This window comes from Xenia sp. Carnegie-2017, unplaced genomic scaffold (assembly GCF_021976095.1).
Source record: "Xenia sp. Carnegie-2017 unplaced genomic scaffold, XeniaSp_v1 HiC_scaffold_6, whole genome shotgun sequence".
Lineage (NCBI taxonomy): Eukaryota > Metazoa > Cnidaria > Anthozoa > Malacalcyonacea > Xeniidae > Xenia > Xenia sp. Carnegie-2017.
In genome coordinates, this window is record NW_025813526.1 from 4,447,746 (window position 1) to 4,463,800 (window position 16,055).

The window sequence follows — 16,055 nt, forward strand, 5'->3', positions numbered from 1 at the left end:
TTATTTTACATCAGTGTATGAAACATAGATTTTCTTTCTCGAAATCAAACGAAAGTATGAGAATATAAAATTAATCTACGCTTCGGCATAGGGATAGGTTAACTTATTTGGTAATTTCAGAAAACATTTTGCTAGCAAATAACCGGATATGAATTTTGCATATTATAATTTGCGTTTGTGTATTTGAATTTGCGCTTGTGTATTATAATTTGCGTTTGTGTATTTGAATTTGCGCTTGTGTATTTGAATTTGCGTTTGTGTATTTGAATTTGCGTTTGTGTATTTGAATTTGCGCTTGTGTTGCTTTTGTGTATTTGAATTTGCGTTTGTGTATTTGAATTTGCGCTTGTGTATTTGAATTTGCTTTTGTGTATTTGAATTTGGGTTTGTGTATTTGAATTTGCGTTTGTGTATTTAAATTTGCGTTTGTGTATTTGAATTTGCGCTTGTGTATTTGAATTTGCGTTTGTGTATTTGAATTTGCGTTTGTGTATTTGAATTTGTGTTTATGTATTTGAATTTGTGTATTGCACCTCTGGGCCACCGTACATTAAACATTAGAACACATTAGAAAACAGAAATCTTTCGAGAACATCAGAGCATCAAAACAGAAAAACGTGAAGATTATCTGGAGAGTATATCTAATGTGATTTGTGAACATTTCTATGACTAGAACTCGATGTTGCAATATCCAGTCTATTATTAGATCAGTGACGCCGACACATATGAGAAAAATTGAGTATTTTTATAATGTTTACTCCTGTACAAAGGATATCAAATGTAGTTTCGTAATACTCTCATATAAATATTTTTGTTATAAAGTGCAGATAATTCGCTCCCGTACTGAGTTCAAAACTCGTCATGTCGAGCTAAGGCCTCTCCAAAATCGGTCACCTGACTGCCCACAAATATATCGTGTTTCTCTAAAATTTCTTGCTTGGTCAGTGTGCCATCCTTAAAAGAAAGAATACATATTTAGCATGAATTCACATAAAAATGACCGTTCCCACGCATGATCAAATGAATTAAACCTCTCTCCCGCTCCTCCTGACTATTTGTGAACAAGTTAATCGGAATAAAAAATTTGTATAAAAAATGAAAAACGCTAGGCCGTTTCAAACACGAAACTTTGCATGCGCTGGGTACAATAAAGACAGTAAATGTTGTAAAATTCCTCGTTATCTTTAGTTTTAAATGCATACGTCACATGTAAAGTACAACGTTTGAAACGGGACCAAATGTGATTATTTCATTGAAAAGTTCAATGACGTGCGCATATAAGCCACCTTTCGGCTTGAACATTCATCATCATCATATCTTTTCGCGCCAGGGCGATCCAAACTCGGGCTGGAAGTTTGGAATTGTGGCGCGTGCTGTAGCAATCAGTCGAAATCAGGGACGGCACGTGAAGCCTTGCTACTTGTCCCCATACACATATTAATACTTAAACAATGTAAGGCGCAGAACTTTTGTTGTGTCTAGATAACAATTTAATGTAAAAATAACACTAGACGGCATTCTTCAGGTGACCGTCAATATCAAGTTTACGTTTGTTGAAACTGTGGTTTAAACACTAACACACGTATTATTAATAAATGTCTGCAAACAGTTTAATGCTATTATCTTGATCGATTACGTCTAAAAGGCAAGAGAAAACGTTGGCCTCGCCCCCTACAACTACGGCATGTCAACTGCAAAGTATTAAAATATATCTTGACTAAGTTTGTAATCAACTAGTGATTAAATTTGAGTTAACTCTGCTAGGATACTGGCTCGTGTATAATAATTGATATTCTTGCAAGATATTTCAACAGGATTGAAAACTATTCACCACAACTCAGTACCAACTGCAGAAGAGCACTACATTATTTTTTATAGAAATCACCACTGAAATTATAGTGTCTACTTGCTTATTTCACATATCATTGTTTCACGGCTGCATGAGAGTTACAATGTTTAAATAGTAGAGTTTGAATGAAGATATTTCACAAATTTTATAAATATAATGGTGCATTATATGTAAGGTTTTGGCATTTTGTAATGAATTAACAATCAATTTTGGACAAAAAGTTTGTTCCAGAGACTAAAAATCATGTTTGTAGATATATAGATCATCCAGGTTAGTCTACAGTTAGTTTAGAGAAACCATAACGTTACATAAACTGAACAAAGAGACTTTGGCAGGGCCACATGTTTGTACAGGTTCATCTTCATACTTAGCAATTCAAAACTGTATATGATTTCTCATTTATTTAAACTATGTTATCTATTTATACTTCATTTTCATCAAACATATAGAAGTTGTTTTCTATCCATTTTTGCTTCTTCTGCCTTCAACTTTATTACAACTTATGCATCCCAAGTGAGTCCTGCATCACCTGGAATTATCCAAGGTTGGATTTTGTCATGCATAATTGAAGCTCAATGCTACAATTTTCTATTCATGCAGACAGTCATAAGCACTCCTTGAATAAAAACTTCTAGGTAGAAGCAAATGTTGGCTGAGTATTGTCCGAAGCAGCTCTGTTATGTTGGTTTTGATGTATTAACCTGTTCACTATTACAATGCATGCTTCTTTTACAGAAAAACCAAGAGTTATTTATAAAACCAGTAGCATCAACAATCCTTAAACCCCAATATGTTTATTGATTACAATCTCTCAATTTGGGAAAATCAGATAAGGGTTTATTTTAAGATATTTTTTCTGGTTTTATACCGTGTACATATCTCAGTGTTTTTGAATATTGTTTACAAGTGCTTCATTCAAATTTCAACACAAATTTATTCTTAACTTTTCTTTCATATTTTCTGAATTATCTTTTAAAAAGATCCTAATCCATTTCCTGGACATAAACTCAATTCCTAATGAATGGGAGAATTTTGTTAATTTTTTCTGTGCAAGATATGCACATCTAGAAAAGAATTGGCAAATTCATATGTCTGACAAGCATTTACTTAATAAATATAAATGATTGGCCAACATCAATCTTGTAACTTAGTAATAAAAAAATGTTAACAACTACAAGTTTTGTAAAAACAATACGGCAAACAAATTAGTGAAAATACTGAACACTTTGAATGAAAAACAACATTATTTTGATTACCAGTCTTGCAAAACCATTGTTGTTTCCTTTTCTTGGACGACTTCAGCATCAGTATAGCACATAAGTTTTTAGAATGTCTTAGAGATGAAATTTAAAAACATTTTCCGTTTGGAATGCTTTTGATATGTTTTATAATCGCATCTATATATATGTGTTGATAGAAATCAGGAGGGAAAAAAACTATTGAGATCCTAATCCGTTATGTTGCGCTTTATAATCTATAATAATTTTGATGTACTTTCCAGTCCAGGTAATTTCTATACAGGTCAGTGGCGCAAACGTTAAAACAGAATTTTGGCGGAGTCTGGTAACTAGAAGATTGGATTCTAGGACATTGTAAAAAGGTAATTGTAAGCTCGATACATGCGTAAAATGGACGTTTACGAAAAGAAAAATGCAAGACAAATAAGTGCAGATTTTTTTTTAAGAAAGCGAGGAGGAAATCTGTAAACGTGAAATATATATTGTGCCATAGATAAAACAAATCAATCACGTGTATTTGGTTAAGTAGTTATTCCAAAATTTTTACAACTCACTTTGTTAGCATCAGCTTCATGCATTAGATGAGTAGCCTCTGCAGCAACATTATCATATTCTGCGGGTAGAATCCAGTCCTTCACTTCAGCCTGGGGTATGAAGTCGTTTGTTGAAATCATATGAGCATACAAGTTAAACAAGCTTCTTATAAGTGATAAGCAAGTCTTTGCACAATTTATAACATTTAACTCTGAATGATGACCATCGAGAAGCTGTGGTGTATGAAGATCAATAATTGGGGGGGGGCAATATTTTTTAATGCATGTTATAATCCGCAAAAAGAATTGATTTTAAAGAAACTCAATTCGGTAAAACATGAATATATGAGCCCCCTAATTATCTAGCTGGTTACGCCACTGTTGAAAAACTTTGTTGGTTTTCTTGAAACAACATTGATCACCAATACATATGATCGAAAGTATGTTTTCCTTTTACTGGTAAATTAGCTTTCCTGGAAATAATAAAGCTGCGTGTCTCAGAGACACGACATGAACTATTTCCGTGCGTAGAATCTAGTCAGAATGACGTAATGCAATTATTATTTTTTGTTGCTTCAGCAATGAATGTCTACACAAGCGGGTTCCATAATCTTAACTGCAGATTTGCTTCTAGCTACAAACCTTATCCAAATAACCATCCATGTTTTTATCTCTATATTTTGAAAACTGTTCTTTCTCAGTTTTTAGCCAATCGGGTTCTTCAGCGTTATTTTTTCTTTCCTCCTCTGAATACATGTCACCTAGAGAAAAGAAAATTACAACATCATAATAATCAACGCATTATAGAAGCGATCCTTTAAAAAACACACAGAAAGAATATTGCCAGCAAATTGTGGCCCATAAACACAGTTCACATTTACCTACTTACCAATTTCATAAGCTATAAAAAATATACAAAAATCGAAAGTACGCATAAAATGAAAGATACATGATAATCTGAACAATAATGACTTTATCACAATAGCTAAGCATTATGTCTCAAAGACAAACATATTTTTTTTACAGTGACAAAATACCGAAACATCTTCATAACATGACCAAACTTATACATTCAAACTTATTACTAAGATAACATAAGAAAAAAAAGAAAAGGGAACAGGAACAAGGGGGAATTTCGTTTTGAGCCAATCAGCGGTTTGCTTACTTTTTTAAAACTTAGCTAATCAGAACTCGCAAAGCGCAAAAATGTAAACAAAAGGAGTGAGAAAATCGCACTTTATCTGAACGCTTTAGTGAGCCACGTTTTTGAGTAAATAAATATAACAAAGGATCCAAGGATAGTGCAAAGTTTCTAAGAAAAAATGTTCCTAATCATGGCAAATAAAATAAGAAAGCTTAGTATCGAACCTTTGCGTTTCAAAAAATTCTAAGCTGAAATTCATTTCGAGAAGTGCTTATCAAGATTGCGTAAACAAACGTAAATTTGTATGCGCACTTACGAAGCGGATACATAAGGACATTTGGCACGCCACAATCATACATTCGTCATTCATGCAACACATTCTTTTATTATTTCTATGCAGTATACAACATATAAGTTTTTACATATAAGTTTTATGTAAAAGGCAAAGAAAATCAGAAATCCTATTTCATCAAAGTCACAACAATGTTGATCCATGTCCTTGACACTAATTGCTGAAAACAAGTTGCAAATATTTTTTAGTAAAAGGCGCATGTTGTCATTGAGAATTAGGCTAAAAAATTGTTAAGTAAAAACAAATTTGAAAACCAACACATGCTTGACTGTAACCATCTTAAAGTTGCAAATGACAACAAAAAACAATTAAAGATTAAAGATGGGACAAGAACACACTGTTCAGAAATAAACTGTTTTAAACGTAAGCTAACAAGGTCAGATTTGAAATTGTTTCCAAAACACCACACAAGATAACTTGTGACTTTTGGGAACATGATAAATATATTTTGTCAAACAATAAGAAACGGTAACTGCAGCTTGTTCTTCATAAATCTTGCATTGTTTCAAAATGAAAGAATGGGTACTAAGTTGCATTGTCAGGAGTCAGGACCTTTTGAACAAAAGTTCTGAATGTCTTAATAACAATTATGAATTTGGTCAATGCGTGGTTACTTTAAATGCCGTCATTCATATCTGTAATAAATTATTATTCTCCCACAAAAGATGAGGGAAAAGCCTAAATGCGTTTCATTTGTATTGTTCTGAAGCTGTTTACAATGTTCAGACATCATCAACATCAAATGGGCCACCAGACTACAGAGAATAAATTTTCAGCTCAAATAATATACAATACAATCCTGTTGATTATGTTACGGGCTACTTGCTCAAAAAGTCATCTAAGATTCAAAACTGCACCAGTTGCAAGCATGCATTATCATCAAATAGCGTTAAAGACAGTGGAAAGTTATTTTGTTCCTGTTCCTGTAAAGCACATGGAAGAATAAATTTAGGTGACTTGAATCCCCAAACTTCTGCTATTTGGAGATAATCATTTAAAAAATGTTAGTACACACATTCTCAAGAAACTCTTAGGGATTCCAATTCCATTTCACTTATGCCTCCAGTGTCGCGAATTATTTCCAGCAACAAATCGTCTAGCAATTATGTTACAATGAAACATATGTGTCTACAATCATGCAAATCTAACCCGTAGTTCATTAAGAAGCATTTGAAGTAGAAACTGATTTTTGTTTGAAAATGTTTGTTGTCGTCTGTCCTGAGAAATGTCAATAAGAACTTCAGACTTCGACGAATTTTCCCGCGTAATAAAGACTTCTCATGTAATAAATACAACTTCATTTGATTTCCTGAAGTGTATTTTCTGTCTAACACAATTTGACAGCAAAATTTTTAAGATAAATTCGGTTTACTTCTTAAAAAATGACATATTTGTAAAATTCTTCTAAAATTTCTATTACGATCTTGCTGAAGTATCTAGTTGAAAGGTAAATGTTTTCAAAACTTTTTCTCCCCTCCGGATTTCACCCAAAACTTCAATAGACGAGATTATAAAAGAAATAAAATATTGAAACGATGCTTTCAATCGCAAACTATTTTAAAATCTCATCAACAAAACATGCTGAAAACTTGTGGTAAACGATTGGGGAATTAGTGCCAGAAAAGAAAACGTTTCATCACACCGGAAAGCCAGATAATTTTGTTTGTCATTTACAATGTTCAGTATTTTTAAACAGCCGATTCTTTTCGAAATAAGCGTACCTTCCATCAAACGAAACTCACTCATCACGTATGAATTGAATCTCCGTACTCAAGACATGGATCAAGTAGGAATTATTCAAAATATTTTTCAGAAAATATGAGTAAATGTGAAGTTTATTGTTGTGTTAAAATTGACTGCTTTTGAGCATTTCAAGCATTATACTACTTACACTGCTTTATTTGTAAAAACGTAAGAATGTAAGCAACAAAGATAATGGCGGTAATGTTCTGCTTGATGCTTCTTGTTTTATTAATGACATTTGGTGTTTCTTCAAATGCAGTGTGCATTTTAATACTAAACAGTTTAACATAAAATAGCTACTTTCACTTTATGATGCAAAGATTTACTTATGAGTCATGACTGTGTGTATGGTAAATCTTTGCATCATAAAGTGAAAGTGTGAGTCATGACTGTGTGTATCTGTTTGTCTGATGAAAATGACGTGAAAATAAATAAAATGATTAATTGAAATAAACTTGGGATTATAAATTGCATAGTTTTGTATAATTTAGCATTGATTTATTGACTTTATTGATTTTATTTTTGTTGAAGACTTGTAATATTTTATCATGGTAAAAGGTTGGGGATAAATATTTTCCATTCTTGTTGAAATTTTGACATATTAATTGACATAGTATTTCCTTGTTGAACTGCAATTGCCTCTCCCTCAATGATCTCACTACCCTCCCAATTTCTCTCCGAACTGCCAATGCTCCTCCTGTTGCAAGAATTATATTGATTCTTAGTTGTAAATCAAAAATATATATCCTTAACCTCTCACAAATAATATTATTCCAACTTTTCAACATAATAAAACAATTTTAGAGGCAGACTTGGTGCAAGTGTCTATGTTGTTGATATTTAGTCTCTTCAAAACAATTATTTTGTACAAATTTGATTTTTAACAAATTACACTATGCCAAAATGTTATATGTAATGCACAATATTTATAAAACTTGTTAAATTAAAATCTTGATTAACACTATTTTACATAATTTTGCTTTCATGCAGCAAGATGCAATGTAATATGTCAGAGAATCCAGTACACTTCAATTACAACAGGCGAAGTTTCCAAACATAATAATGTAGTTCTGTTCTGCAAATCAGTAGTTGATCCAAAGTTGTGCAAAATAGTTTACAATACTTTAGTAACATCTTGGCTAAAATTATTATACATTTATAACCAGCAATAGCATTATATCATAATATTTTGAATTCGGCTCTTATACCTCAGCAAGTTCAAATTTCTGTCTTATCATGTACTCAATACAACTGCCAGAATTAATATATGACATCTGCCAGTATCCTAGCATGTGTACTCAAAATTCAATGACAACAATTTTAGCCAAGATTCAACAAGCAGTTGACCTGCCCTAGGACACTTTCTCATGCCTTTACGTCGATTTAATCAATAAAGATAGTAGTAATTAGCTTGAACGATATACATTCACAGTCCAATTGTCCAAACTCCAACTGATGAATGCCGTCTTGTACTTAGATTAAAATAGTCGAAGAGCAAAGGTTTCTCTAATGTGAATTTTCCTACTTATTAAGGAATATGCATTCCATAAAACGCTAAAGCATACCTTTCGATCGAAAACGTTACGGATTTATTTCATTATCGGAACTGTTTTTACTGGTTGTATGTATTTTGTACTGAATCGAAATCAGGAGGGAGTGAATAATAAAAATAATTTTTCAAGTGGAAGTTTTTAACCCAAAATTTCCTTTTGGCATGTTTTTGACAACAGTTCCCAGGACCCTTTGTTATATCCAGTTAGTTAAATAGAAATCAATGGCTCCGACGCGAGTGGGTCTTCTGTTTCGTTAGCCGCACCTGCGAAGCGGTTACCCACAGAAGTGAAACCGAATTTTAAACTCAGATAGCCCGAGTAACAGCCCACTAACCAAAGACTCGACTTCCTTACGTATGTTATCATTACTACTTGTGCAGATAAAATACACAGCAAACTTACCTATATACTCATCCAACGACACCTTTTCGTCTTTATCCTTGTCAATGTCTTTAAGCGTCTCTTCCACCATAATATCTTTCATGTGATCAAATTCCTCTGGATGTAAAAATGTGGTAAGTTCATCCTTTGTGAGTTTGTCATCTTTGTCGACATCTGCTTTCTCCCAACGCCGTCTGTCACGCTTTTTCATGTCTTTGTAGTTAAATTCCGTGTTTCTCGCTGGATCATCTAACAAAACAGTATTTCTAATCAGCGGCATGTTCTAGAGCGCACAAGGAAAGAGACACGAAACGAAAAAACTAGGGATCCAAGGATAGAGCAAAGTTTCTTAGAAAAAATGTTCCTAAACATGGCAAATAAAATTAGATTAAAGAATGCTTAGTATCGAACCTTGGCGTTTCAAAAATGCTAAACTGAAATTCATTTAAAAAACAAATTCCGAAAAAACGAGACATCTTGAGATTGCAAAATAAGAATGGAAACAAGACGAGAAGTGAACTGTTTAATCTGTAAAATCTCTTTACCACCGTGCCTTCAAAATTTGTAGCAATAAAACACATTTCAACAATCAAACTGAAATAATCAAGTCTTACATGTCTTGGAACGTTTATCCTAACAGCGTTAAAAACTAAAATCCAAATACAATGATTCTATTTCCATTGACAACCGCTCTTCAATAGATGATAATCTACCTAAAATCTGGGTTCGTATTCCTTGTCTTGGCATGCGTGGCGATTTCCTCTTAAAGTCCTGTTTTAAGAAAATACAAAGACATCTTTCTCAACCGGTGAAATTTGTTGCTATTTACGACACTAAAAAACTCTCCTATTTTGTCTCTAATAAGAACAAACTTCCTTCACTTTCTCGCAGTAATCTTGTATACGAAATAACTTGCCCTGGCTGTGGTAAAACCTACATCGGCATGACACAAAGATGCCTGTCTGTACGGCTAAAAGAAAATGCAACCTGGGTCTCTTCTAGTGCAGTTGGCCAGCATTTCTCTGAGGGCGAAAAACGCTCAATTCTGAGCCAGTCTACAAAACCAGTTCTCAAAACTCAATGATCTCCCTCCACCTCCAAGAACCCCCTCTCGAATAGAAACTATGAAATACTTCACTCAACCAAATCTAACAACTACCACATTCTTGCTCTTCTTGAAGCACTTCTCATCAAACATAACAAACCTTGGCGTTATGTATATCTGCGTGTAAATAAACGTGTTCATGTGAGGCATGTGGCATGAGCATTTGAGAAAGTGTTTATGTGCAGTTATAGTAGTTATGAGCCATTGCTCATCTGCTCAAAAGGCCAATGAAGGTGCAGTCTTAACTGATGCTATGCCATTATGTATATCTGTATGATAGTGAGCAAGTTCGTGTTCGTGAGATTATACAAATTTCGTTTGTATAATCGATGAATTTAGTTCAGTTCCGCTTGACTGAATAAATAACAGGCAATATAATACAAGTCAATTTTTGAGTCGTGATGTTTTTAGTTAATATTTCTCAAAATAACAACACTTTCACAGTATTATGTCACCGACAATTCTTTGCTTATTGCCTATAACTTCTGCTTCATCTTTGTACGCTAACAGACGCTTCGCAGTTCACACATGGCTTGTGTATTACATACGTACTATAAGTATGTGCGTTTGTATTCATTATCATATTGACTTTACCGCAGTACAATTTCACCGTAAACTTTCGGTCAGAAAGCAAAGAAATGAACAAACTTAACAACTTAACGACAAAATTCCATTAAATTAAGTTTAAGACACAAAGTTTACGTTTCCCTCACCAAATTCGCTACGAGTCAATCGACATAACGAGATGAAAAATTGTTAGGAAAACAACATGCGATATTTCTCGACAAAATAACGAACAAACTAAACAGCACTCTTTGTCTTAGTTCGTACGTCCGACTATCTCCGAGGATAGGGACCTTACGATGCGACAACGGCAACTGCGACGGCAACCTCAATCTACTCTGAAGGGACTGGATCGACTAGTTGCCGTTGCCGTTCTCGTTGTAGCTAATTTGTCCTTACGATAAGGCGACGTTCGTAAAAAACGCGGGAAATCTTTATGTTGATAAAAAGTTTTTCGCTAAACAGCTAGCTTCCATATTTATATATTTTCCATGATGCCGTGCATCAGAGACGCTCTGTTACTTTCTCATGGTGATGGTTTTCTTGGTGTAGATGACTGCATGTTGCTATACGAAATATATAAACCAAAAAACCCGAATATGTGTTACAGAAAGTACGACAAGTTTTCCATTCACAAGTTTTCTGACGATGAGTGCAAAAACAATTTTCGATTTTATCGCAACGATATATACCACCTACGCGACGTAATGCAGCTACCTCTAGAGGTAACTTGTTATAATGGTGTTCAAGTCGACGGCATTGAGGCGCTTTGTATATTTTTGATGAGGTTTGCTTATCCTTGCCGCTTTGCAGATCTGGTGCCAACATTTGGAAGACCCATTCCACAGCTATGCATGATAACAAACGAAGTTATCAACTTCACATATGAGCGATGGGGACATTTGTTGTCTTCTTTAAATCAACCCTGGCTTTCTCCCTCCAATTTACAAATATTTGCTGATGCAGTACACAGCCAAGGTGCTCCATTGGCAAACTGCTGGGGGTTCATAGATGGTACAGTCAGACCTGTGACTAGACCAGGAAAAAATCAACGTGTACTTTACAACGGTCATAAACGAGTACACGCCATAAAGTTTCAGTCTATAGCAGCCCCTAATGGACTAATTGCTAATTTGTATGGCCCAGTCGAAGGAAAACGACACGACAGTGCCATGCTGGCAATGTCTGGTATCTTGAATCAAATGCAGCAATACTCAATGAATCCTGAAGGAGATATACTTTGTGTGTATGGGGATCCAGCTTACCCTCTTAGACCACATCTTCAAGCTCCATACAAAGGGGCTGGGCTAACAGCAGACCAACTTGCATGGAACAAATCTATGAGCTCTGTCAGGGTGGCAGTAGAGTGGGTGTTTGGTGATGTTGTTAACTATTTTAAATTTGTAGACTTTAAGAAAAATCTTAAAGTTCACTTGAGTGCAGTGGGGAAAATGTATGTTTGTTCTGCCTTAATTCATAATGCACGCACTTGCCTATATCAGTCAACAACCTCCACTTATTTTCAGCTTGATCCACCTGCTTTAGATGAATATTTTTTTGACAATGAATGAAAAGAGGTATTATAAATGCTGTATTGTGCTGCAATGTTTACATAAACGTTTGACATGTTTTAACAGAGTACAGAATGAATAGACCAAAACAATAACTAAAAACAACAATATTTAATACAAACAATACAAATAACAATGTAAGTTAGACCAAAAAATTAGTCCTAATCCTTCATTATTCTTATTTATGTTTATGTTTAGAAATATTAAATGTCTTATAAACACTGTCTTTCAACAGAACAATGATATGCAAACAAAAAATCAAATAAAACACAATGATTGTTACGGTTTTAGTTGAATTTTGTTGCAAACTTTTCAAATATAGCTACAAAGAAGCACTTTGCTGCTGCTGCTGTAACATCATACCTTGAGTCACTTCAAATAGCTGTTTCATCTGTTGTTGTTGCATCATTTGGGAATTAGTTAACTGCATAACTTGTTGCTCATTCTGCTCTTTTTGGCGTTCAGCTTCAAGCCTTCTAATGCGTAGTTCTTCCTGCATAAGTTCGTAATGTCGTTTACTTTCCGTTCTTCTCAGCTCGACTTCATCAGCTTTCATTTTTATATCAATTTCGCCTTTTTCTCGCAGGTATCGCATGACATCCGATCCACTGGTCTTCTTTTAGCAGATGGCTCGTTATTTTCTTCCTCGTCATTCCTCTTTTTCGTTTCTTTGAACGTTTCCATTGAGCAGCGACGCATTTCTACAGCCTTTTCAACTTCTGCCTGAGCTCTCTGTTTTTTCTCGAACGTGAGTTGTTCATTTAAATGATCAGCTTCCTCAAACTGAGCTATGATGTCCTCCATAGCCTCGTCAAGTTCACTCTCTTCGGGTGAAATACCACTGGCTCTTTCTTCTTCTGATTGTTTTCTTTTGTATTTCTTTTCGAGCAGTTGATATCGATCGCGAACAGATCTCTGAGATACATGGAATTTTGGCATTTCCAAAGCATTGAGCGATTTAGCAATGTTTTCCCAAATTTGGCCTCTTTCAGTTGATCCTCTTCTGTGAATCCATGGTCTAAATAGCAAGATTTCTCGTGATAAAGCTATATCATGGCTTGAGGACCATTTCATAGATGCACGTGAAGCAACAGTAGTGCTACAAAGAGATATTCAGAAAAATATGTAAGCATTTTAAGCCATAAGTAGCCATTTAAGCATAAAGGCTGAGTCAACCATAACCTCATTTACATATATTAAGCCAAAGATAACAAAACTCACCTCGCCATTTGACAATCGAATGATTTTTGCAAGATTTTTGATTTTTTTTCTCTGCCGTTCTGAAGCGACGCCAAAGTTGTTGTTTTCACGTCTGTTCCGTCTTTTCAAAACGTGTAAACAACGTACAGATGGTGCGTGCGCATGCTCAGTTAAAAAAAGGGATCAAACTCCGGTGCCGTCGCAGTTGCCGTTGTCGCATCGTAAGGTCCCTGATAACGACAGACAAACCGACCGACGGACACTTTTCCAGTATAGCATTGTGGTTAGCCGCGCATGAGCAGCGGCTACCGACAAAAAATGAAATTACAGACTTTAAGGAACCGTTTATATGAGACGGGCAAGACCGATGAAAAGCAGGGACCTTAACTCTTACATGAAATGAAATAAAAAATAAAAATAGAATTCTATAGCACATTCAATTAACAAATTCTATCATAGCGAAGCCAGCTGCATTTTTCCTTCAACAATTAAAATATTTTTGTGGTTATTCACTGGAGAAACAATAAACAGAATCTATTTTTAAATAACATACGTAATTTTGCTGAAAAATTTGCAATGCAGAAGTAAAATTTTTGGCTAGCTTAACCACTGAACAAGTGATGTTTCTAATACAAAGCACACATGTTATTGTGCAGTTATTATGACTTTTTGTTTGAAAATTGTGGAGCAAACTTGAAGAATAAAGTAAACTATGAAATGAAAAACATTTTTTCACTAAAGACTTATACTCATTTACTGATTTTTTTATGAATAAATTTCTAAAAGTATTTTTAATAAATTTATTTTTATTGCTTTTTCACTATAATGAATAAAAAATATTGTTCCATAGAATTAATTGTTCATTTAACATACAATGTGCTAATTGATAAATGATTTCCTAATATGCACTTTATGAATCATAATGGACTAGGGTGGCTTCAGCTCCCTGCCAAAAAATGTTAGAACAGAAAAAGACTGTCAGGCTTTATTTGCTAGACAGTTGTGTTAATTAGGTCATTTAAGATTGAAAATGTACCAAATGCTCCCCTAAAAAATGTTGATCCTTTCATCCATGTTTGTAGATCAGCAAGTAGTGTTACATTGCCTTTTTACTCAGAATGTAACAAGTGTTTAAAGTTACTCTAGACTTTATGGGTATGTTTGCTTACCAACATCAAATCCGTACGTTCTATTGACATATTCTCCCCATGAAAGAGATGGTTTGCCATCAGGATTCAGGTCTTTCCATTGCCTGTCCACATCTTCATATATGTATCTCTTTTGCGTATGGTCAACATACGATTTTAATTCATCTTCTGTTATTTTTCCATCACCATTACTGTCAATCTTTTCAACAAGAATTCTACATTGATAACATAAAGCATTACCAAGACCATGTGATTGTATAAGATTAGCACTTAACACATAACATTTAGTAATTCATGTTTAAAATGGATGGATTTTTAATACAGTACTGTAAATATATTTGAAAATTAGCATAAGAAAAGCCATACATTCAATTACTTAGGAAGTCAAAAAATTTTTGAAAATGTGCAGAGGGCAGACAACTAACTTTCTCTTCATTCATGACCATGTCAACTATATAATGAATTTTGAATTTGATTAAATATATACCTGTTAGGCTTACAATGATAGAGTAATTTTACAACACCCTGCACACACTTGTAGCTCCAAACCTTGTCATAACCATCACTAGCGTGATTATTGTTTGCAGTTTTTGTGGCATGGCATACTATACATGGGCCAGGGAGTCAAAGCAATAATTTGATACTCATACTCTTCCATAGCTTAAGCTATGTCGACAATTGTGCAATTAATATTTACATCATAGCTGAATTTTCAATGAAAAACGCTTAGTACCTGCAGAACCAACCAACAAACAAATTTGAAAGCGTAATTTAAAACTTAGCTCTTCCTAGCTCTATCACTTGAATAACCCCTCAAATTACGAAGCAAAACCGTTATTTAACACTAATTAACACAGTCCATAAAAAGAATTAAGTCAAGAATAAGAACATTGAACATTCTAATATTCAAACACAGGAAAGCCAAAGATATACACAGAGCAAATGAAAGAAGCTGGCTTGCAAATTAACAAGTACATTCAGTCCTCAGAAGTCAACTTTAGTTATATAATGAAAGTAAACACTCACCCTAGTCTACGCACACTTTCTTCGGGCGATAATTGATCAAACGTGGCCTTCTGTTCGTTACCTAAAAATGCTTCGTGGTCATAATCAACATTATGCTCATGTCCTTTGCCTTTGAAATGCTCCTCGTCGGATAAAGGTTGATGCTCGTACACGCGTTTCTTGGTTTCGCTCTTATTCGGTCGTGGAATTGCAAAAGCCAATATTGAAAAAGACAGCATTAGCATTCCAATTAAACGCAGCGCCATCTTCAATAAAATGTTAATTAGCAAGCAACGATCGCGCTACCATATATTCAACCTGTATTCACATCAAGAGTTAGACGCGCAAAACATCAACATTCTATTTATGCATTTTGTTTGTTATGCGCAATGTGAGGTAATGATTGGTAAGCATAGGTCACATGATGCAAAACGTGGACATTGCCACGTTGGCAAGTATAAAGAACGCCCCTATTGTGTGATCAAATTGCAAGGTCTGCACTCTTCAGGGGTCCTGGACTACAGGTTTTACTAACTACTGAAAATGAGTTGATAAGCAAAGTAATAATGTTAGCGCGTATAATCTTCAAATTTTCGCGAGGGATCTGGGTCTGAGATTACGGAGCGCCATAGAGCTTAGGCAATACAATATTTTTCTTGAATTTTCTTG

At 34.5% G+C, this 16,055-nt stretch overlaps 2 protein-coding genes and 1 pseudogene across 3 annotated transcripts; 1 reads left to right on the top strand and 2 right to left on the bottom strand.

The window, feature by feature from the left end:
- Positions 1 to 724: 724 nt before the first annotated feature.
- On the bottom strand, positions 725 to 15,751 carry LOC124457672 (calumenin-like). 2 transcript variants are annotated; one of them, XM_047007882.1, is made up of 6 exons: positions 15,408 to 15,744; positions 14,403 to 14,596; positions 8,815 to 9,042; positions 4,263 to 4,381; positions 3,642 to 3,731; positions 725 to 954 (listed from the first exon to the last, which is right to left on the bottom strand). In XM_047007882.1, exons 1-6 carry the CDS (start codon positions 15,650 to 15,652, stop codon positions 850 to 852), a joined length of 981 nt encoding a protein of 326 aa, XP_046863838.1. In that variant the 5' UTR covers positions 15,653 to 15,744; the 3' UTR covers positions 725 to 849. The 2 variants fall into 2 exon arrangements, with proteins under 2 accessions (XP_046863838.1, XP_046863839.1); XM_047007883.1 differs by lacking the exon at positions 3,642 to 3,731 and having other exon boundaries at positions 15,408 to 15,751.
- On the top strand, positions 10,893 to 12,283 carry LOC124457670. The gene has a single exon (XM_047007881.1). It carries the CDS (start codon positions 10,954 to 10,956, stop codon positions 12,031 to 12,033), a length of 1,080 nt encoding a protein of 359 aa, XP_046863837.1. The 5' UTR covers positions 10,893 to 10,953; the 3' UTR covers positions 12,034 to 12,283.
- Positions 12,325 to 13,337, bottom strand: LOC124457673 (annotated as a pseudogene).
- Positions 15,752 to 16,055: the final 304 nt, after the last annotated feature.

What these genes read in the sequence shown, in the direction of transcription:
- LOC124457670 (XM_047007881.1), top strand. Translation starts at nt 10,954, where the DNA reads ATGATGCCGTGCATCAGAGACGCTCTGTTACTTTCTCATGGTGATGGT.
- LOC124457672 (XM_047007882.1), bottom strand. Translation starts at nt 15,652, where the DNA reads ATGGCGCTGCGTTTAATTGGAATGCTAATGCTGTCTTTTTCAATATTG. An exon ending in GAAAGTGTGCGTAGACTAGG is followed by an intron (nt 14,597 to 15,407) that starts GTGAGTGTTTAC and finishes TTATCAATGTAG; the next exon opens with AATTCTTGTTGAAAAGATTG. An exon ending in ATGAAGCTGATGCTAACAAA is followed by an intron (nt 955 to 3,641) that starts GTGAGTTGTAAA and finishes CTTTCTTTTAAG; the next exon opens with GATGGCACACTGACCAAGCA.